Source organism: Mastigoproctus giganteus, chromosome 11 (genome assembly GCF_048544385.1).
Source record: "Mastigoproctus giganteus isolate SK-2022 chromosome 11, ASM4854438v1, whole genome shotgun sequence".
In the NCBI taxonomy this organism is placed as follows: domain Eukaryota; kingdom Metazoa; phylum Arthropoda; class Arachnida; order Uropygi; family Thelyphonidae; genus Mastigoproctus; species Mastigoproctus giganteus.
In genome coordinates, this window is record NC_143585.1 from 3,885,547 (window position 1) to 3,909,816 (window position 24,270).

A 24,270-nucleotide genomic window follows, 5' to 3' on the forward strand; every position below is an offset into this window, starting at 1 on the left:
TATATTCAGTATTAAGTTATAGAAGGAAGGGATTAAACTTAGAGTTACTCACAGAGAGTTAATCTGTGAGTAACTCTCTTTAACCCATTGTTGTGTTCATAAAATTCACTTCCAGTCCAATGTCACGTCCAAATCACATTGGTTCACTTGATATCAATGGTTTAACTGTTGATGAACCTGCTCAAAAATCTGATCAGCTGAATAGGTATATTTGCATTCACACGTGAGGAATTCTTTAGGGAAGGGGATGCTAGAAGTTTATAAAATTTTAACACAGAGCTAAGTGATTTTGTGATAACTTAGAAGTAAGTGGATGAGAAATTGTTGAAGCTAAACATAAAAAGGCACACCTGGGGTGAATGGAATTTATCCAATTGTATTAATGGAGGCAGCAAAATTACTAGTAGAAAAAGAGGCTGGCGAAGCAGATTTGGCACAAATGACATCGGAGGTAAAACCAAATCAATTCAGAAGATTGATAGCGCAGATAAATTGTAAACTTCCAAATTTTACACTAAAAAGCATAGGGGAAGGCATAAAGTTAGCCGAGAATTAAATTAGAATCTTATTTTTTGAATGCAGATTCTTGAATGAAAGGAGTCCAGTTAAAAGGGAGCTTCAAAAATGCTTAGTTCCATACGATGAAATTCACAGAGATTTATCAATCAAAAGCAAACAGACCCTGTTTGCTTTTGCTTGATCAGAGACTGATTTTTTTTAAACAGAGCAGAAGATACGTGAAATCTAGAATGGTGTTTTGTTAACGAAATACAGCAGACTCTCGAATTACTGGGATCGGATTAACCGGAACACTTCAAGACTTCAAATTAGAAATAAAAATAAATAAAAAATCAACCAAAAATCATAAAATTCAAGTAATAACTAGAATAGGTATAGATATTTTGCAAGTCGTCGTAAGTAAGCAACAAGAAGCGCCGTTATGTCGTCATTGGGAAATTAATGTACCTATTACCTTTGCAACCCTCGCTGCTCAAAAAAAAAAAAAAAAAAAAAAGGGGACCAAATTGTTTAGTTTATTTTAGTGCATCACGTCGATTGTTGTGTTCCATTGTACTGCAAAAAGACAAATTTTGTTTCGTTATTTATGTCGGGGATGTCAATTTTTTTTTTTTTTTTTTTTTTTTTTTGTTTAGAAATCACAAAAATGATGGGTAAACGCAAAAGAGTTGCACTTTCAGTTAAACAAAAACTTGGAATTATTCAAAAGTTTGAAAATGGTGCATCCATTAAATCTTTAATGAACCATTATAATGTTGGTGACCAAACCATTATGCAACATGTAAAAATGAAGGGAAGCTATCAGATTTAAAATCAACATTGCAAAAATAAAGGGAAGCATTGTATTGGACACATGAGTAGTACGTGGTAAGTTTTTTTCATTTTTTATCTATTGCCATATTTTTTACGTCGGTTGCTGAACATTTTTTGAGACAGTAAGTTCCCAATTTACGCAACTACGGATTTATGTAATTTTTTTCACTCATTTTTTTTTTATGGGATTGTAAAATTTAAAACAAAAAAATAATAATAAGCAATCAATAACGACGATCACTGCACATACAAATTGCACAAGTGAGATACGGAGTAACAAGCAAAAAAAATAGGAAAGAAGAGAAGATTCTTAAAATTTATTTACGTTTTTCTTTTTTTTTTTTTATATGACTGAAGATTTCAGTGAAGGGGACACAGGCTTCACCATAATAACGTAAAAACCCACAGAATTCCAGCTATCGGTATTTTCGCAAATGCAATAAGATCGAGTTTACTACCTGTTTATAATTAGATGCACTAACAGAAAAGCCCAATAACACAAAGTGCAAATTGTTTTTGTTTTATGGTACTGACCTCCAGAAATGTGCTTTAGTAAAATGTGAGCTCATGCTGGGTGAAAATAGTGAGTTTTTGCCTAACCCTGTGAAGTTTTTTACATAATTTCATTTTGACCATTATCATGGTGCTGACTAATAGAATAAATCACAGCGATACTAGTAAATATAGGCGCCTCCATAGCCAGGTGGGCAGGAGCAGCAGTGCGTAGCACACGCTTCTTGATTAGACCGGGGTTCGAACCCATAACCACCAAACACGGAGGATGCAGAAAGGTCAGGGAATGACCACCGCACATCCCCGGAGCCAATACGGCCTTAGTTGCTAATGCTCCTAAAAAAAAAAAAAAAAAACCCCAACCAAACTAGTAAATCTATCAAGAAAAGGAAAGCAATCGATTTGGATGAGAAAATTAAACTAATAAGAATGTATGAAAATGGTCAAACATTAACAAGTATTGTGCTGAATTCAGATTTGTCAATAATAATATAGTCACAATATATTAGTAGTCATTCCTGAGTTATGTAAAACTCAATGAAGTAAGAAGTCCTGGAACATTTCTTGGGGACTTTTGTATTTTTGGATTAACCCTGAAATTGATTATCCGGGATTTGTTTTTTACCATCTATCCCGGAAAATCGAGAGTCTACTGTAGTGTATTTTTATTAATTTTGTTAGCTTTCGGAACGTAACTCCCCTTTCTGTACTTTTTCTTAGTCCCATATAGCACTGTTTTGCGCAACACGACATTTTATAGGTACCTAACTACCGTGTTATACGAGGGTTACCTGTACTTGGATTTCAGGAAAGCTTTTGATATCGTTGCACATAAAAGACTGCTATATAAATTGGATGGCATTAAGGGCAAGTTTCTGCTATGGATGGTTGAATGTTTTCCATTCAACCATCCCTATGGATAAAGGGATGGTTGAATGGAAGACAGAGTGGTTATTAATGGACAATGCTCTTCGTGGACTAATGCAATTAGTGGAGTCCCACAGGATTCAGCTAGGCCTGTTTTCTATATTTATTAATAATTTATGTTAATGGTGGTTAATGACAGTAATCAAGGTAAGCTACTGCAACAAGAAAATTAGGCAGATGGGCTGAGAAATGGCAGTTTTAATTTGACAAATGCAAGTTACTGTGTATGTGTGGCAGTAATCCCAGATTAAAGTACCAAATGTGTGGAAAATGAAAAAGATCTGGGGAAGTAATTGTGCAGTCAAATAATGAAGTTCTATGAGCAGTGTAGACAGGCTCTTAGGACCGCTCGTGGGGTTTTGTCAGTGACAAAAGGAACTTTGCTAGCAGGGATAAGGAGTTGATTATCCCATTGTGTAAGGCAGTGGTCAGTCTACCTTGAGTACTGCTTATGGGTCTAGAGATCTCATTTTAGGAAGGATGTTGATCAGTTGGAATTGGGGAGGGGGCGGAGAATAGCAATGAGATTAGTGAGGGGAACAAAAGGATGGTCTTACCAAGAAAAGCTTCAGTTCTGCAAATTGCAACGTTTGGTGACTAGGCACCTATGAGATTGATCTGATTGAGGTGTTGAAATTCTTTGAATAGATCGAACAAGCTTACTCACTGCTGATTTCATCCTTTCTCTTGCTCAGACTAGAAATGAGGGGTTATAAATTCAAATTGAGGAAGGCTGATCGCAGGATAGATTGTGTGGAAGTTTGCCTTCATCCAGTGGGTGGTTTTTGTTGTAAAAAAACCTTCATTTGTTATTGTGGGAGTGAAGGTTTTTCCTTTTTTTTTTTGTCTGATGCTTTATAAGCTTGCATTCTTACATTATTTGTCAGTAGTAATACTAAGTGGACATTGTTAAATAAGAAAAATAGTAATACTCTCTTTACAGAACAACTGGAAGTAGAAGACAAAAAAGAACTCCAAGATGCTGACCATTTAGAAAAAAAACAAGATGAAGAAGTACAAATAAATGAGGTAAGGAATAAGTAGCTTTCAAATGATGAATGTTTGATAAATTATAATGATTTAAAAATGAAATTTATTTTTTTTTGTACACTATCAAGTATATGTAAAATTGTTTGTTTATTTTTATTGCTATCCATTCGAATATTTTGCAATAGACAAGCTAGAGTTGCTTACCAAATTATAACAACCAACAACAATGTATAATATAGGCATATGATTTTTTAAAAAAGAAAAATATAAATAGAAATTTTTGTTGGAATTGAATTATGTTGTGTGACTGTACTTATTTTTTATGGCTACATAGATTTTTATTTACATAGTTTTATTCTATATGTTTGAATTCTGTATAAATTTTGTTGGTAGATAGCAATGTGATCATCTTAATGGTTAGGACAACTAATTCTGACATTATAGTGCTAACAGAAACATTGTTTCACTCCCTTAAGGGACTTGGAGTTTACTGTGGCATGTATAAATTTATTTAGGAAGGGTAGGCAGGATAGGAGGATGAGGGTAATGCTACTTATCATAAACAGTCTGAGCACTACAAAAGCATGCCCAGATTCAAACCTACACACGTTAGTGTACAATTGTGTGGTGTGAGATAGCTGGAATTGAAGGGAAAATGAGGATGGGTGATCACTGTGCTGTAGGCCAGAAGATTGTGTAGAGTATGATAAGAACCTTGAGACCTTATTTTGTGCTTACCCTTACTGTTATTACACATAATGGAATGGATAGGAATGCAAATGCATTGTTGTGAGTAATTTCAGTTTGCTTCTTATTGATTGTAGCAAATGGAAAGGAAACTTGCAGTGAGTTTTGTAAGTATCAAAAATTTTTATATGAACTAGATGAGTTTTATCTATATCAGTATGCTAAGGAGATTATTGGGAACTAAAATATTCCAGACCTGCTCACTCACTCACTCATGGACAGTACAGGAACTATTTGTTTAATAGCTAACAGAGCAGCAAAGGCTCAATATGTTCTACGTAAATTAATTTCAGAAATGGAAGATTTACCTCTATGATGCCTTGTAGAGCACTTCAGTGCTGATACTCTCCGTAGTTTAATAATTATACAAATAGATTTCATGTATTCCGCTCCCTCGTAGACAAGATTAGAAGTGCCTCCGTAGCAAGGTGGGCAGGAGCAGCAGTGCATAGCACACACTTCTTGATTAGACTGGGGTTCGAGCCCATGACCACCAAATATGGAGGATGTGGAAAGGTCAGGGAATGACCACATTATGGCCTTAGTTGCTAATGCTCCTAAAAAACCAAATAACAAACAAGATTAGCGATCCAATACACCCTGGAATTGGATCCCAAAATACATCGAATCACTGCCCCAATCTTTGAACGTGAGAATACGGACATATTGTATTCTCTCGCTCAAAATTGGGGTGGTGATTTGATGTATTTTGGGATCCAATTCCGGGGTTCATTGGATCGCTAATCTTGTCTACAAGGGAGTGGAATACATGTAATCTGTTTGTATAATTAATCAACTACTATCCTGAATCAGCACTGAAGTGTTCTACAAGACAACGTAGAGGTAAGTCTTCCATTTCTAAACTAAGGAACTATTTGTGCAGAGTGATCACGGAGTTCTAAGTTGGATGATGAAGTGGGAGGTTATTGTTAAAGGCATGGGTTTTAATTTCAGGAAAGGAGACTGATGGTAATTGGCCTTCCTTGAAATACAGAGGAATTAAGATTATGGAGTATCATTAAAGCAGCAGCCACAGGAATGACAAATTGATATATACTATTTACAAAATATAGTTAAAGGAGGTTGCCAAGATGGAATGTACAATATGGCAGATGAGTGTAAAAGGAATTCTCAGTTCAAACATTGCACATCATAAAGTGGTCGCTTTTATTATTACTTTATTAAATAATGAATTATTACTATTGTATATTTGTTAATCATGAACACCTGTGTTTTACAGAACCTCATGATTAACAGATGTACATGTTTGTGATTCATAGGTCTTTGTGATTAACAAGTTTCAAATGTCATTAGAATTTAGGAAATAATGATCAAATTTCAGTTATTCGAATTCAGGAGGAAATAAATAAGTACATTAGACAAAGTTGAGCAAATATTATGTTTTGTGGTGTTATGAAAACATTTTCTGTTTATATATTATAAGCTAATTATTTAAGGGTAAGTTAGTTATTTTCCTTTCCCTTTTAAAATTCACAGAAAATAGAAAGTGTAGGCATTCTCATTCCCTCTCTGGCTAAAGCCTATTGCTAAAAATTTAGCTATCAATTTAGTAGGAAATATTGGCTTTAGCTAGCTAAAGCCAGTATTTCCTACTTTAATCAGTGTTTGATTTAGGGCCTCTGACTGCTAATGGAAGTTCCAAATCAGGTTAGAAAACTAAGTAGGGTGACACTAGTAATGGTTAAGGAATTTTTTATAAAACTTTCATTACACAATGGTTTTACACGATGGGGGTTTTACAATATTAGCATTAGTAGAGGCATATGATGCAAGAAAGCAAGCTTATGCAGCATCAGCCCAAAAAAAAAAAAAAAAAACGCTCCCATTTCACCCCTCCGTTCGTTCCAAACATCTGTCGAGCTGAGCCTTAAATTTATTTAGGCTATCAATTTCCACAACAAGGGATGGAAGTCTGTTCCACCAACCAACCAACCAACTACCCGCTCGCTGGCTAAAGGCAAATTTCCGCACATCTGTCCTACATCTGTCTTTCCTCAATTTGAATTTATGCCCTCTCAGATGATTATTCTGAGCAAGAGGCAGAGAATCCCATCAGCATTGAGCATGCTCAAACCATTCAAGGCTTTAAACACCTCTATCAGATCACCTTCCCGGTGCCTAGTTTCCAGACACTGTAATTTGCAAAACTTAAGCCTTTCTTTGTTGAGCAACCCTTTGTTCCATTCACTAACCTTGTTGCCCTTCTCTGTACTCGTTCCAGCAGCTCTACATCCTTCTTGAAATGAGGCCTCCAGACCTGTATACAGTACTGAAGGTGTGGCCTGACTATTGCCTTATACAAGGGAATAATCACCTCCTTATCCCTGCTAGAAAAATTCCTGTATATCATTGATAAGACACCATGAGCTACTCTTGCAGCCCATCTGCACTGCTCAGAGAACTTCATATCTGCCTGCACAATTACCCCCAGGTCCTTTTCATTCTCTACCACTGTCAGTGTAATACCACAGAGTTGATACGTTGCTCTGGGATTGCTGTTTCCCATATGTAGTACTTTACATTTGTCAATGTTAAACTTCATTTGCCACCTCTCATCCCATCTGCTCAACCTTTCCAGATCCTGTTGCAGCAGCATAGTGTCAGTAGTGTCTTTAACAACCCTACCAACTTTTGTATCGTCTGCAAACTTGGACATTAAGCTTGATGTAACATCATCAATATTATTTATAAATACAGAAAACAATAATGGACCCCACACTGAACCCTGAGGGATTCCACTAATAACATTAGTCCACGATGAGCAGTGTCCATTGATTACCACTCTCTGTCTTCTTCCCCTCTACCACCCCTTTATCCATAGCAGCAATTTGCCTCCAATGCCACACTGCTCCAATTTGTGTAGCAGTCTTCCATGTGCAACAGTATCAAAAGCCTTTCTAAGATCCAAGTATATAATATCAAAGTTATTCCCTGCATCCAGTTCTTTTGTGACTGCATCATAGTATCCAGTCAAATTGGTCAGGCAAGACTTCCCCTTAACAAAACCATGCTGTGTCCGAGCTATAACTGAAGTCTTGTCTAGATGATCCTGCAGTGCTTCTTTAACCAGTGCATCCATTAATTTTCCTGGAACAGAAGTTAAATTCACAGGTCTATAATTACTTGTGTCAGCCTTTGATCATCCTTTGTGAATTGGGGTCACATTTGCACATTTCCAGTCTATGGGTACCTCCACTGAGTCCAATTATATATTAATTTCAATGACTTACTATTTCTATATATGCTAATAATACTAAATTTATACAAGCAATTATTCATAGTAAATCCAAGCTACTATTCATCACACATCAAAATTTCTATTCATTTATGGTCTAGGGACCACCCTTACAATAAGCAAAAGTACCTTTCTTCCTAGAGTTAGACTCGTTCCATTTTTAATTACTATTTTGTACAAAGTGAAGAGTTTCTAGGAATACCGATTGCCTCTTAAGGGGTTCTTTTTATCAAATTAGTATTATTCCTCAGGACAATAGTTTAGAGGAATGTCTTTAGAAAAATTTCTACTAACAGTTCCCTTCTTTGTTTGACAGGATGGACCAGTCTTTCGGTATTTTTTCCGTTTCGAATCTTCTTGAGCCTCTTATGCTTTTCCCCTTTATATCTCTGGATCTCCAACCCTTTTCTCTTATTTCTGAAGCTTCCAAAATGTTCCTCATAACTTTATGAAAACTTTCTTTTGGACCCAATGTTTACCCACATTTTGATTTTTGATCCAGTCTTTCCCTTCTAACTTAACTTCAACCCATGCTGCTAGCTAAGACCACTACTCTAAAATTCTCCTCGGCTGCTCCTACATGTGACTACACTTCTCCATAATCCCATTCGATTTTCACACCCCCTAAAAACACCACTCCAAATTCACCCAAAAACTGCGCTATTTTCCCGCTTCGACGTCCCTTATATCTCAAATGTTCTCCCATTTCCACTCCCCTTTTTGTTGTTTTATTCTCTTAAATCCAATCCTTGACCATCTAAAACCCTTTCTGTTCATTTCGCCATATAAGTGGGATACACTTAAATAGAAAGGATGCAAGAATATTTGCTGATGCTATCGAGGCAGGGTTAGGTGGGTCGGAAAACTGCTAGCTTGGGGGGAGACAAAGACCAATAGATTGACAGTAGCCACTGGCAGAGGTGAAAGAGATTCTTGCACTGCTTCTATTAGAATGAACAGAAACCTGAAAAACAAGATGCATGATATTTCAGAAACTGTTGGGAGCCATTGCAGTAAAAGTAAACACATGGGTTGTGTTAGGGTAGTTAAGAATAGAAACAGGTGCAGGTATACTTGCGTGTACACCACAAGGTCACACAGATATAAGGGATGCAGAACTGGAATTTGGGGAGTACAACGTCTACAGAAAGGATAGACAGGATAGGAAGGGGGGGAGGGGTTATGCTATTAGTTAAGAAACAAATAAAAACCAAGGAAGTGAAGCCATTCGATATCGCTGGACAGTGCAGTGTTGAGTCAGTTTGGTGTGACATAAGCATTGGGAGATCAAAATTGAGAGTAGGCGTGCGCTATAGGCCTAATGACCCTGATGAGCATAATAAGAAACTGTACAGGGAAATAGTGGGCCAGTAAATCAGAGAGTCTTATAATGGGAGATTTTAATTTCCCAGATATTGACTGGAATTTGGGGGCTGGTCACTCACACACTAGCAGGGCTTTTGTGGATTTATTGGATGATTGTTTTCTACATCAGCATGTTCGGGAAGCAACTAGAGGGAGTAATACTCTTGATTTGATTATCAGCAGTGATTCTTCATGCATTAAGAATCTGCAGATAAATGAACGACTAGGTGGCAGTTATCACAGTGTGCTGAAGTGGGATTTATTCAAAGAGGTAACTACCATTAGGGGTAAAGGGAAGGGTTATTGCTTCTGTAAAGGCGACTACGATGGACTGAGACAGTATTTAAATTCTACACAGTGGGACCAACTGATGATGTTACCAACAGCAAATTCAAAATGGGAAGCATTCAAAGAACTTATCTCGGAAGCTACTAGGCTTTACATACCAACTAAGAAATATTGTTCAAGGTTTAGGCCAAAATGGATGTCAGATGAACTGATGAGGCTTATGGCAGAGAAGAAAAATCCATGGTATACTTACAAATTAACACATGACACAGAAGCCTATGATAGATACAAGTTGATATGCAACCAAGTTACAAAGGAGGTTAGGCAGGCAAAGGCAGATTATGAGAAATCCTTGACAAGGGATGCAAAGAAAAACAGCAAAGAGTTTTTTACTTATGTAAACTCTAGAAGGAAGGGGATGAATCAGATTGGTCCACTTGATATTGATGGATCAACTGTTGATGATCCTGCTCAGGTAGCTAACAAACTAAATGAATATTTTGCATCGACATTCACACATGAGAAGTTATTCAGCGAGGGGAATTCCAGAGGTGTATTCAACTCTAGCAGTAAGCTACAGAATCTTGAAATAACTGAGAGTAAGGTGGTGGAGAAACTGTTGAAGATAAACACAAGAAAGGCACCCGGGGTGGATGGGATCTATCCAGTTATATGAAAGGAGGCAGCAAAGGAAGTAAGCAAACCCTTAGCCATAATTATGAGAGCTTCCTTGGACTCAGGGGAGGTACCCATAGACTGGAGATGTGCAAATGTGACCCCAATTCACAAAGGAGGATCAAAAGCTGACACAAGCAATTATAGACCTGTGAGCTTAACTTCTGTTCCAGGAAAATTAATGGAGGCACTGGTTAAAGAAGCACTGCAGGATCATTTAGACAAGACTTCAGTTATAGCTCGGACACAGCATGGTTTTGTTAAGGGGAAGTCTTGCCTGACCAATTTGATCATATTGGAGACTATGATGCAGTCACAAAAGAACTGGATGCAGGGAATAGCTTTGATATTATATACTTGGATCTTAGAAAGGCTTTTGATACTGTTGCACATGGAAGACTGCTACACAAATTGGAGCGGTGTGACATTGGAAGCAAATTGCTGCTATGGATAAAGGGGTGGTTGAGGGGGAGTAGACAGAGAGTGGTAATCAATGGACACTGCTCATCGTGGACTAATGTTATTAGTGAAGTCCCTCAGGGCTCAGTGTTGGGTCCATTATTGTTTTCTGTATTTATAAATGATATTGATGATGGTATATCAAGTTTAATGTCCAAGTTTGCAGACGATACAAAGGTTGGCATTGTTGTCAAGGACACTACTGACACTATGCTGCTGCAACAGGATCTGGAAAGGTTGAGCAGATGGGCTGAGAGGTGGCAAATGAAGTTTAACATTGACAAATGTAAAGTACTACACATGGGAAACAGCAACCCCAGAGCAACGTATCAACTCTGTGGTACTACACTGACAGTGGTAGAGAATGAAAGGGACTTGGGGGTGGTTGTGCAGGCAGATATGAAGTTCTCTGAGCAGTGCAGAGAACTTCATATCTGCTCAGATAGCAAACAAACTCAGTTTGTTTGCTATCTGAGCAGGATCATCGACAGTGAACCATCGATATCAAGGGGACCAATCAGATTCATCCCCTTCCTTTCAGAGTTTATAAGTAAAGAAATCCTTACTGTTTTTCTTTATTATTTTTATTACTATTAGCCATATGGTGCAAGGAAGCTGAGGCTTATGCTGCACCAGGCAAAAAAAAAAAAAAAATAAATTCTGAATTACCCAAAGGGAACTGGGGGTGGTTGTGCAGGCAGATATGACGTTCTCTGAGCAGTGCAGACGGGCTGACAGAGTAGCTCATGGTGTATTGTCAATGATATATAGGAATTTTTCTAGCAGGGATAAGGAGGTGATTATTCCCTTGTATAAGGCAATGGTCAGGCCACACCTAGAGTACTGTATACAGGTCTGGAGGCCTCATTTCAAGAAGGATGTAGAGCTGCTGAATGAGTACAGAGAAGGGCAACAAGATTAGTGAATGGAACAAAGGGGTGCTCTTACGAAGAAAGGCTTAAGTTTTGCAAATTACAGTGTCTGGAGACTAGGCACCAGCGAGGTGATCTGATAGAGGTATATAAAGCCTTGAATGGTTTGAGCATGCTCAATGCTGATGGGATGCTTCCTCTAGCTCAGAATAATCACCTGAGAGGGATTAAATTCAAATTGAGGAAAGACAGATGTAGGATAGACGTGCGGAAATTTGCCTTTAGCCAGCGGGTGGTTGGTTGGTGGAACAGACTTCCATCCCTTGTCGTGGAGGTTGATAGCCTAAATAGGTTTAAGGCTCAGCTGGACAGGTATTTTGAACGAACAGAGGGGTGAAGCGGAAGTGGGTTTTTTTTTTTTTTTTTTTTTTTGGCTGATGCTGCATAAGCTTGCTTTCTTGCATCAAATGCCTCTACTAATGCTAATTCCTGGCTTGGCCATTTCCAGTTAAACGGTCTTTTCGAGGAAACGATCCTTGACCTTTTGCACACCTTAAAACATTTATCTCCCGTTTCTATTTTATTTGAATAAATAATTGCTAAATTTAGCTAACCTATTCTGTTTTTGGTATAATATCCCAGAATTTTATTATAAGTATAATAATTTTTTTTTTTTTTTTTTTTCCATTATTGGTAAGCAACAAAAATTTAAATTAATTTAAGAAAAAATTGAATGTGCCAGATTTCTGGCACATTCAATTTTTTCATTGCAAAATATAATGCAATGCTATAGCATTTCCTAAATTGTTGATTCACTTTAAATATAAATCAGTTGAAGTAATTCTTGCTAAAATAAGACAGACCTGAGCATTCTTTTATATATCTCATTTCTTTACAACATTGTTAGTGGGTTGTAACATTTTAATAGTTAAATTGATACTTTTATAATTGTATGCTGTGTTAAGATAGTTTTTTGATGTTGTCAATGTTGTGTAGCTTACACAATAATAAAAAAAAAAAAAATGACAAAATTTTGTTTAAGTGGTTTTAGAAGAGATGCATTAGCATTAGTGCAGGCATATGATGCAAGAAAGCAAACTTATGCAGCATCAGCCAAAAAAAAAAAAAAAAAAAAAACCGCTCCCATTTCACCCCTCCGTTCGTTCCAAATACCTGTCGAGCTCAGCCATAAATTTGTTTAGGCTATCAACTTCCACAACAATAAATGGAAGTCTGTTCCACCAACCAACTACCTGCTGGCTAAAGGCAAACTTCCGCACATCTATCCTACAACTGTCTTTCCTCAATTTGAATATATGCCCTCTCAGGTGATTTTTCTGAGAAACAGGAAGAATCCCATCAGCATTGAGCATGCTCAAACAATTCAAGGCTTTATACACCTCAATCAGATCACCTCCCAGGTGCCTAGTCTCCAGCCACTGTAATTTGCAAAACTTAAGCCTTTCTTCGTAAGAGCAACCCTTTGTTCCATTCACTAATCTTGTTGCCTTTCTCTGTACTTGTTCCAACAGCTCTACATCCTTCTTAAAATGAGGCCTTCAGACCTGTATACAGTACTCAAGGTGTGGCCTGACCATTGCCTTATACAAGGGGATAATCACCTCCTCATTCCTGCTAGAAAAATTCCTATATATCTTTGACAAGACACCATGAGCTACTCTTGCAGACCGGTCTGCACTGCTCAGAAAACTTCATATTTGCCTGCACAATTACCCCCTTGTCCTTTTCATTCTCTACCACTGTCAGTGTAATACTACAGAGTTGATACGTTACTCTGGGGTTACTGCTTCCCATATGTAGTACTTTACGTTTGTCAATGTTAAACTTCAGTTGCCACCTCTCTAGCCCATCTTCTCAATAGATCCTGTTGCAGCAGCGTACTGTTATTAGTGTCATTAACAACCCTGACAACCTTCGTATCGTCTACAAACTTGGACATTAAGCTTGATATACCATCATCAATATCATTTATAAATAAAGAAAACAACAATGGACCCAACACTGAACCCTGAGGGACTCCACTAATAACATTAGTCCACGATGAGCAGTGTCCATTGATTACCACTCTCTGTCTTCTCCTACTCAACCATCCCTTTATCCATAGCAGCAATTTGCCTCCAATGCCACACTGCTCCAATTTGTTCAGCAGTCTTCCATGTGCAACAGTATCAAAAGCCTTTGTAAGATCTAAATATATGATATCAAAGTTATTCCCTGCATCCAGTTCCTTTGTGACCACATCATGGTATCCAATCAAATTGGTCAGGCATGAGTTTCCTTTAACAAAACCATGCTATGTTCGAGCTATAACTGAAGTCTTGTCTAGATGATCTTGCAGTGCCTCCATTAATTTTCCTGGAATAGAAGTTAAACTAACAGGTCTATAATTACTTGTGTTGTCCTTTGATCCTCCTTTGTGAATTGGGGTCACATTTGCACATCTCCAGTCCATGGGTACCTCCCTTGAGTCCAAAGAAGCTCTCATAATTATGGCTAAGGGTTTGCTTACTTCCTTTGCTGCCTCCTTTAATATAACTGGATAGCCCATACAGGTGCCTTTTTTTATGTTTATCTTCATCAGTTTCTCTTCCACTTTACTCTCAAATTCTGTTATTACAAAATCATCTAGCTCACTGCCAGAGTTTAATTCACCTCTGGCATTCTCCTCCCTGAATAACTCATGTGTGAATGTAGATGCAAAATACTCATTTAGTTTGTTAGCCACCTGAGCAGGATCATCAACAGTTGAACCATCAATATCCAGTGTACCAATCTGATTCATCCCTTTCCTTCTAGAGTTTATGCAGGTAAAGAACTCTTTGCTGTTTTTCTTTACATCCTTTGCCAAAGATTTCTCATAATCTGCCTTTTTCTGCCTAATCTCCTTTGTGACTTGGTTACAGACCAGCTTATATCTATCATAGGCTTCCATGTCACCCATTAATTTATATGTATCCATGCATTTTTCCTCTCTGCCATATGTCTCATTAGTTCATCTGATATCCATTTAGGCCTAAACATTGAACAATATTTCTTAGTTGATATGTAAATTCTAGTAGCTTCCAAGATAAATTCTTTGAATATTTCCCATTTTGAATTTGCTGTTGCTAACATCATCAGTTGGTCCCACTGTATAGAATTTAAATACTGTCTCAGACCACCGTAGTCACCTTTATGAAGCAAAAACCCTTCCCTTTACCCCTGATGGTAGTTACCTCTTTGAGTAAAACCCACTTCAGCACATGATCACTGCCACTTACCGGTTCCTTTATCTGCAGATTCTTAATGCATGAAGAATCACTACTGATAATCAGATCAAGAGTGTTACTCCCTCTAGTTGTCTCCCAAACATGCTGATGTAGAAAACATCAGCATGTTTGGGAGACAAACATGCTGATGTCACATTCTTTTCTTGTAGGTCCAAGATCCACTTCCATATGTAAAAACAGACCAAACCAATGTTCTAATCATTCTTTTCTTTGTTTCAATTCCCACAATACTCCTCAAGAGGTCTTTATTTCTCTAAAAGGCATCTTTGGCCATGGCTGTTCTTACTTTTATTTCTCTTTCCTGATTTCCAGTGTCAGTAAAATAGGTACCCAAATATTTGTACTTTGTTGTATTTGCTATTTTCATGTTGTTGATCGCAATGTCTGGTTCAGTTTTACTAATGTTTTTGACTTTCAGATATTTTTTCTCTGCGTTTAGTTCAAGGCCATAGTCTTTGCCTTCTTCAATTAGCAAACATAATAGGCTAACTAGATCGTTTTTGTTGTCAGCTGTATTGTTGGAATATCTAAGATTGTTATACCAGATGCCATTGATATTAATCTCTAAGTTTTGTTCTTCTATCTTCCTCATCACCATTTCACTGTAAATATTAAAGGGGTTCGGAGAGAGGACACATCCTCGTCTAACTCCTCTTTTGATTTTCACCTTTGAGGTCTCTAAGTTAATCATTTGTGGTTTTTGGTTGATGTGGTTCTTCTTAACAAGTCTGCGTGCATTGTTGTCCACTCTGTCTAGTATTTCGAAGAGTTTCTTATTTTTCACTTGGTCAAAAGCCATTAAGATTTCGATAAAACAGATCGATTTCTTTATTCCATTCCAGTGCTCGTCAAAAAGTATTTTTAATTCAAGGATGGCATTTATTCTTCCTATTTTTCTTCTAAATCCTTTTTGCTGGTTGCTCAGCTCATTCCCCTTTCATAACCTGCACCACAGGTGGTTTTTTCCCTTCCCCCCACTGAATGGAACCCTGGAGGATCCTGGCCCACCTTCCCTTGGTGCAGACAAGTACCCAGAATCATCTCTCCAGGTGACTGATGCTTCTGGGTAACCAAGTGGCCAGACACAACAGAACATGCACACTACTCACCATACACATTTCTGGCCCTTTTACAGTGATTCTGTTCTTCATAGTGACATGAGGTGGAGTCTTGAACAGACATTCTAGGTGCACATTACATATATACATGTCAAACATGGTCCCCCTCTTCTGGAAACTAATTTTTCATTTAGTCAGACTGATTATAAAATATATGCTTACAGACGTAACATACTGATTCTTCGTGTCCTTAGTTTGCTTAGCATAAATCCTAATATGACACAACTATTCAAGTGATAAAACTTAAGATGCTCATTGCAAAACAGTGATTCTGTTCTTCACTGTGACATGAGGCAGATACTGCTGATCAGCTGCCTGATTTAAAAAAAAAAAAGTAAAAGAAAAGAGACAATAGTTCATATGAGTTGGATTCCCTATGCTGAGACTGTACAGTTTTATATCATTCTGAGGATTAGAATTATAAGTTGTGGTCTCTTTGATCACTGCATCTTTGTGACTTTTTCCCTTGAAATTTAAAATGAAAACATTCATCTCTTTTCTTGGTAAAGAGGAGATGAAGGAAGATATATACACCTCTTTGAGATCAGAACAGGCGGATCACTTAATCCATGAAGGAAGACAAGACAAGGAAGATATTTGGGAAGTTATATTTGGTTATATTTGTGTCCAAACCCGAGGATGCAAAGAATGCTCAAGAGCCAAAGTTGTTTACCCCGTTCAATAACATCTTTAAATTTAAGTAAGCAGTGTTAATTTAGAAATAAATTTCTTTTTACTTCACAGTCAGAGGAAGTTACAACTTCATTATTACTATTTTATCACAGCAGATAAACCAGTTCAATAGTTAACAATGGGCTGTGCATTTTTTATAGCAGCCTTAATCTTCCAGTGTGATTCCTCATACATTTTTTAGGACCACAGCATGCCCACATAGTTATATGGCAAAACATTGTTGAAGGCTGTCAATTGAAATGCATGTTTCTGTATACCCTTATACCATTTGTTTTGACAAAGTAGCCTTACAATTAAGTCTACTTTGTCAATACAGAGAAACGTACCAACTGTGCGGTACTACACTCAGGGAAATGGAAAGTGAAAAAAACATGGGGATAATTATGCAGTCAGATACGAAGTTCACTGAACAGTGCAAATGAGCTGCCAGGGCAGGTCATAGTCTTGTCAATGATAGGCCTGATGTAGCCGAGTGGTCAGGAGTGCAAGTGCAGTGGCACATGCTCTTTGAGTGGATCGGGGTTGAGGCCCGTGACTACTAAATACGATTAACATTTATATTGATTAATTTATTGTAAACTCCACTGACCTGGTGGTCGTGCCAGAGTATAAACAAGAACATATAGCAATTTTACTAGTAGGGACAGGGAGGTGATTATCCCATTGTACAAGGAAATGGTCAGCCACACCTTGAGTACTGTGTACAGGTCTGGAGGCCTCATTTTAGGAAGGATTCAGAGTTGAAAGAGTACGAAGAAAGGCAACAAGATTGTTGAGGGGAACAAAAGGGTGCTCTTACCAAGGAAGGCTTAAGTTCTGCAAATATCAGCACCCAGAGAGTAGGCACTTGCGAGGTGATCTGATTGAGGTGTATAAGGCTTTGAATGGGTTGAGCAAGCTGAATGCTGATGGGAATTTCCTCTTGCTGAGATTAAGAACCTGAGGGGCATAGATTCAAATTGAGAAAGACAGTTGTAGAATAGATGTGTAGAAATTTGCCTTTAGCCAGCGGTAGTTGATTTCTGGAACAGACTTCCATCTCTTGTTATGGAATTTGATAGTCTAAATAAATTTAAGGCTGAGCTGGACAGGCATTTGGAATGAATGGAGGGGTGAAATGGGAGGGTTTTTTTTTTTTGGCTGATGTTGCATAAGTGCTTTCCTGCATCATATGCCTATGCTAATGCTAATTACCTTCATAATATGAAAAATTTATATTTATGTTTATTTGTGCCTTTAATTATTGTTTGTTTTATAGTTCTATTTATTATGAAGTAAACTCAGTTTTTGGACATATGTTTGAACAAACATAAGTTTATGGACATGTTTGAACAAACATATGTCCAAAAACTGTGTAAAACATCTAACATATCATTTAACCTATGTCATTTATAACCAGTTTATATTTTATTATAATGTAAACACTATAATTTACCAAATATATAAGCCCAGTAGGTTTTCATTACCAATCTGTTTTTTATCATATAGGAAAAAATAAATAAAACCCTTGCATTGCTGAATGAAATTGATCCATCAGAAGAGATATCTGATCCTGAAGATCTAATAGCTCTGGAAGGTAAAATTATTAATATTTAACAGGAATTATTGATTACAACATGGTGTTAACAATAAATAAATTTCAAGTTCTAGTATTCAAGTTCATTTTAAAGTATTTCCAGTTATATAGGTGCCTAACATGCACGGTGTCGAAGAGTTAAGCAGTGAATCAGATTTAATTGGCAATTTCACAAATTTACTCACAAGCTAAATTTAAGAATATTGAATCTTTTCATATTAGCTTTGGAGTTGAGCTGTGAACTTGGTTACAAGCATTTGTATAAATATCAAGAAGAACCCATTTCGCATTAGCATTAGCAGAGGCATTTGATACAAGAAAGCAAGCTTATGCAGCATCAGCCAAAAAAAAACAAAAAAAAAAACCCACTTCCGCTTCACCCCTCTGTTCGTTCAAAATACCTGTCCAGCTGAGCCTTAAACCTATTTAGGCTATCAACCTCCACGACAAGGGATGGAAGTCTGTTCCACCAACCAACCACCCGCTGGCTAAAGGCAAATTTCCGCACGTCTATCCTACATCTGTCTTTCCTCAATTTGAATTTAATCCCTCTCAGGTGATTATTCTGAGCTAGAGGAAGAATCCCATCAGCATTGAGCATGCTCAAACCATTCAAGGCTTTATACACCTCTATCAGATCACCTTGTTTATGCCTAGTCTCCAGACACTGTAATTTGCAAAACTTAAGCCTTTCTTCGTAAGAGCACCCCTTTGTTCCATTCACTAATCTTGTTGCCGTTCTCTGTACTTGTTCCAGCATCTCTACATCCTTCTTGAAATGAGGCCTCCAGACCTGTATACAATACTCTAGGTGTGGTGTGACCATTGCCGTATACAAGGGAATAATCACCTCCTTATCCCTGCTAGAAAAATTCCTATATATCATCGACAATACACCATGAGCTACTCTTGCAGCCCGTCTGTACTGCTCAGAAAACTTCATATCTGCCTGCACAACCACCCCCCGGTCCCTTTCATTCTCTACCACTCAGTGTGGTACCACAAAGTTGATACGTTGCTCTGGGGTTGCTGTTTCCCATATGTAGTACTTTACATTTGTCAATGTTAAACTTCATTTGCCACCTCTCAGCCCATCTGCTCAACCTTTCCAGATCCTGTTGCAGCAGCATAGTGTCAGTAGTGTCCTTGACAACCCTGCCAACCTTTGTATCGTCTACAAACTTGGACATTAAGCTTGATATACCATCATCAATATCATTTATAAATACAGAAAACAATAATGGACCCAATACTGTGAACCCTGAGGGACTCCACTAATAACATTAGTCCACGATGTGCAGTGTCCATTGATTACCACTCTCTGTCTTCTTCCCCTCAACCACCCCTTTATCCATAGCAGCAATTTGCCTCCAGTGTCACACTGCTCCAATTTGTGCAGCAGTCTTCCATGTGCAACAGTATCAAAAGCCTTTCTAAGATCCAAGTATATAATATCAAAGTTATTCCCTGCATCCAGTTCTTTTGTGACTGCATCATAGTATCCAATCAAATTGGTCAGGCAAGACTTCCCCTTAACAGAACCATGCTATGTCTGAGCTATAACTGAAGTCTTGTCTAGATGATCTTGCAATGCTTCTTTAACCAGTGCCTCCATTAATTTTCCAGGAAGTTAAACTAACAGGTCTATAATTACTTGTGTCACCCTTTGATCCTCCTTTGTGAATAGGGGTCACATTTGCACATCTCCAATCTATAGGTACTTCCCCTGAGTCCAAGGAAGCTCTCATAATTATGGCTAAGGGTTTGCTTACTTCCTTTGCTGCCTCCTTTAATATAACTGGATAGATCCCATCTGCCCCAGGTGCCTTTCTTGTATTTATCTTCAACAATTTCTCCTCCACTTTACTCTCAGTTATTACAAGATTCTCTAGCTTACTGCCAGAGTTGAATACACCTCTGGCATTCCCCTCGCTGAATAACTCCTCATGTGTGAATGTCGATGCAAAATATTTATTCAGTTTGTTAGCTACCTGAGCAGGATCATCAACAGCTGACCCATCGATATCAAGTGGACCAATCTGATTCATCCCCTTACTTCTAGAGTTTACATAAGTAAAGAAATCTTTGCTGTTTTTCTTTGCATCCCTTGCCAAAGATTTCTTGTAATCTGCCTTCGCCTGCCTAACCTCCTTTGTAACTTGGTTACAGATCAACTTGTATCTATCATAGGTTTCTGTGTCACATGTTAATTTGTATGTATCCCATGCATTTGTTTTCTCTGCCATATGTCTCATTAGTTCATCTGACATCCATATTGGCCTAAACCTTGAACAATATTTCTTAGTTGGTATGTAAAGCCTAGTAGCTTCCAAGATAAGTTCTTTGAATGCTTCCCATTTTGAGTTTGCTGTTGGTAACATCATCAGTTGGTCCCACTGTATAGAATTTAAATACTGTCTCAGTCCATCGTAGTTGCCCTTACGAAAGCAATAACCCTTCCCTTTACCCCTAATGGTAGTTACCTCTTTGAGTAAATCCCACTTCAGCACACTGTGATCACTGCCACCTAGTGGTTCATTTACCTGCAGATTCTTAATGCATGAAGAATCACTACTGATAATCAAATCAAGAGTATTACTCCCTCTAGTTGCCTCCCGAATATGCTGAATGTAGAAAACAATCATCCAATGAATCCACAAAAGCCTTGCTAGTGTGTGAGTGACCAGCCCCCGATTTCCAGTCAATATCTGAGAAATTAAAATCCCCCATTATAAGACTCTGATTTACTGGCCCACTCTATTTCCCCGTACAGTTTCTTATTATACTCATCAGAGTCGTTAGGCCTATAGCACACTCCTACTCTCAATTTTGATCTCCCAATGCTTATGTCACACCAAACTGACTCGACACTGCACTGTCCAGCAATGTTGACTGGCTTCACTTCCTTGGATTTTATGGATTTCTTAACTAATAGCATAACCCCTCCTCCCTTCCTACCATGTCTATCCTTTCTGTAGATATTGTACTCTCCAAATTCCAGTTCTGCATTCCTTATATCTGTGTGACACCACGTCTCCGAAATCCCCACAATATCTGCCTTTGATGTTTTGAGCAATACCTCAAATTCATGAAATTTATTTACTAAACTCCTAGCATTGGTGTACACGCAAGTATACATGCACCTGTTCTTTTTCTTAGCTACCCTAATACAACCTATGTGTTTATTTGTACCCCAATGATTCCCAGCAGTCTCTGAAATATCCTGCATCTTATTTTCCAGGCTGCGGCTCATTCCAATATAAGCAGTGCAAGAATCACTTTCACCTCTGCCAGTGGCTACTGTTAATCTATTAATCCTTGTATCCCACTAATCTAGCAGTTTTCCGACCCACCTAACACTGCCTCGATAGCATCAGCAAACATTCTTGCACCCTTTCTATTTAAGTGTATCCCATCCCTGTAGAAGGCGTCTCTCCTGTTAACAAGTACAGACCAGGCTGAAAAAAATTCCACCCCTTGAGCCTTGCACAATCCTTCCAGGGCCAAATTGATCGATAGCTCTCATCATATACTCCCTCCTATCGTGTCTGGGCAGAATTGCAGAAACTTTCAAATTCAACCCTAATTCATGGCTTTTTTTCAACAGTGACCTGTACTTGTTAAGTAATTCCGCCGGTCTCCTACTCTTAATATCATTAGTGCCAACGTGTACAACTATATCAATTTAAAAATTTAAAACCCATTAAAATCTTTTTTCCTTGTGAGTGCCATGTTTGTTCATAGTAGTAATAAAAAATCTTCATACATGCTATGTATGAACATAAATAAGCATTTTGGTATGCACAGGTATGCTGAAGAAACTCTTCCTGTGTATTATCTGATGGCACACATGCCTAGGGTTGTCAGTGCTTGATTTAAAATATTGTGGAGAAGAGTAATAATACTTATGGTCACAAACCAAACAAAAGCACAAGTTAAACACTAAGAAGCCAGGCTGCTTAGCTTCAGTCATCTTAATGTTTAAACCTGTGCTTATAGTGGAAAATGATGCAAGAAAGCAAACTTGTATAGCATCAAGAAAAAAAAAACATTGCTCCCTTCTCCCACCCGTGCCCTCCAAGAATTTGTCTAGTTCTTCCTTGAATTTATTCAAACCATTCACTTCCATAACAACAGCTGGAAGCCTGTTCCCACAGTCAACCACCCACAGGCCAAAGACATCCTGCTACATATATATCCTGCAACCATCCTTCCTCAACTTAAATTTATGTCCCCTTATATCTCAGCAAGAGGAAGAATGCCAATCACATTCAGCTTACTGAATCCATTGAAAGCCTTAACCCCATGAGCTGTTCTGGCAGCATGTCTTCACTGTTCAGATTTTCTTGTCTGACCACAATTTCCCCCAACTCTTTTTCATTTTCCATTACCCTGAGTGTAGCACCACACAGTTTATAAGTTACTCTAGGATTACTGCTACCCATATCCAGTACCGTAAATTTGCCAAACTTCAACTTCCATTTCTCAGCCGGCACCTCCATAGCCAGGTGGGCAGGAGCAGCAGTGCATAGCACACGCTTATTGATTAGACTGGGGTTCGAGCCCATGACCACCAAATACGGAGGATGGGGAAAGGTCAGTAAATGACCACCGCATATCCCCGGAGCAATATGGACTTGGTTGCTAATGCTCCTAAAAACCAAATAACAACAACAACGTTTCTCAGCCCATTGACCCAGTATTACTAGATCTTGTTGCAGTAACTCACCCTGATAACTGTCGTTAATCACCCCACTAATCTTTGTATCATCTGCAGACTTGGACATTATGCCTTATATACCCGTTGACTTGGCGCATTATAGCCTTAGATGCTAATGCGCCATAAAACAAACAAACAAACAAACCTTATATACCTTCATCAAATATCATTAATAAATTTTTACAACAACAATGGGCCCAGCAATGAACCCTGGGGGGACTCCACTGATAACATTAGTCCGCAAAGAGCAGTGCCCATTGATAACCACTCTGTCTTCTTCCACTTAACCATCCCTTTATTCATAGCAGTAACTTGCCCTTAATGCCACATTGCTCCTGTTTATACAGTGGTCTTTTATGTGAAACAGTATCAAAAGCCTTCCTGAAATTCAAATATGTGATATCAAAATTATTATTTGTATCCATTTCTTTGTTCACTGCATCATAGGAATCTAGCAGATTGGTTATACAAGACCATCCTTAACAAATCCATGCTATGACTGCACTATAATTGCATTTCTGTCCATATGGTCCTGCATTACTTCTTTAACCTGTGATTCCATTATTTTCCCTGGAACAGATGTTAAACTAACATTGTAATTACTCATGTTTACCTTTTATCCCCCTTCCCCCCACCTTTTATGAATTGATACATTTGCACATCTCCAGTCCATAAGGGACTGGAGATGTGCAAATGCTCCCCTGAATCCAAGGATGCTCTCATAATTATGGCTAAAGGCTTGCTTACCTCCTTTGCTACCTCTTTTAATATGATGATCCCACACCCATAAAAAATCAAACCAAACCCATCCACACCAGGTGCCTTTTTTATGTTTGGCTTCAACAGTTCTTCTACTTTCTTTCAGTTATCACAGTCATTTAGCTCCCCATTGGAGTTTGATAAACTTCTGGTATCCCCTCCTCTCAAGAATTCCTCATGCGTGAATGTAGATACAAAATACCTATTCAATTTGTCAGCAACCTGAGCTGGATTATCAACTGTTAACCCATTGACATCATGTGGTTTAATGTGGCTTGATCCCTTCCTTCTATTTATTTAAGTATGGAAGTCTTTGCTGCTTTTCTTTGCTTTCTTTTTCAAATACTTCTCATAATCTGTGTTAAATTGCCTAATCTCCTTTGTGACTTGATCACAGACTAATTTATATCTACCATACGTGGCTTCTGAATCACCTGATAATTTGTATGAATTCCATGCACTTTTCTTCTCTGCCACTTGTCTCAATGGTTCATCTGACATCCATGGTTTAAGCCTTTAACAGTATTTCTTTGTTGGTATGGAAAGCCTATGATTACTTCAGGGAGTAATCTATGATTACTTCCCTGAATGCTTCCCATTTAGAATTTGCTTTTGGTAACATCAGTAGTTACCAACTGCATACAATTTAAAAACTGTCTGAGACCACTGTAGTCACCCTTATGAAAGCAA

The 24,270-nt window shown here is 38.0% G+C and overlaps 1 protein-coding gene across 1 annotated transcript in view; it reads left to right on the forward strand.

Moving 5' to 3' along the window:
• Nucleotides 1-24,270, forward strand: part of LOC150077654 (signal transducing adapter molecule 2-like) — a 149,173-nt gene that overhangs the window by 84,300 nt on the left and 40,603 nt on the right. The window contains exons 9-10 of the mRNA XM_090385190.1: nt 3,716-3,801; nt 18,014-18,101. Of these exons, the coding sequence (XP_090241316.1) occupies nt 3,716-3,801; nt 18,014-18,101 (174 nt within the window). The remainder of the gene's footprint in view (nt 1-3,715; nt 3,802-18,013; nt 18,102-24,270) is intronic.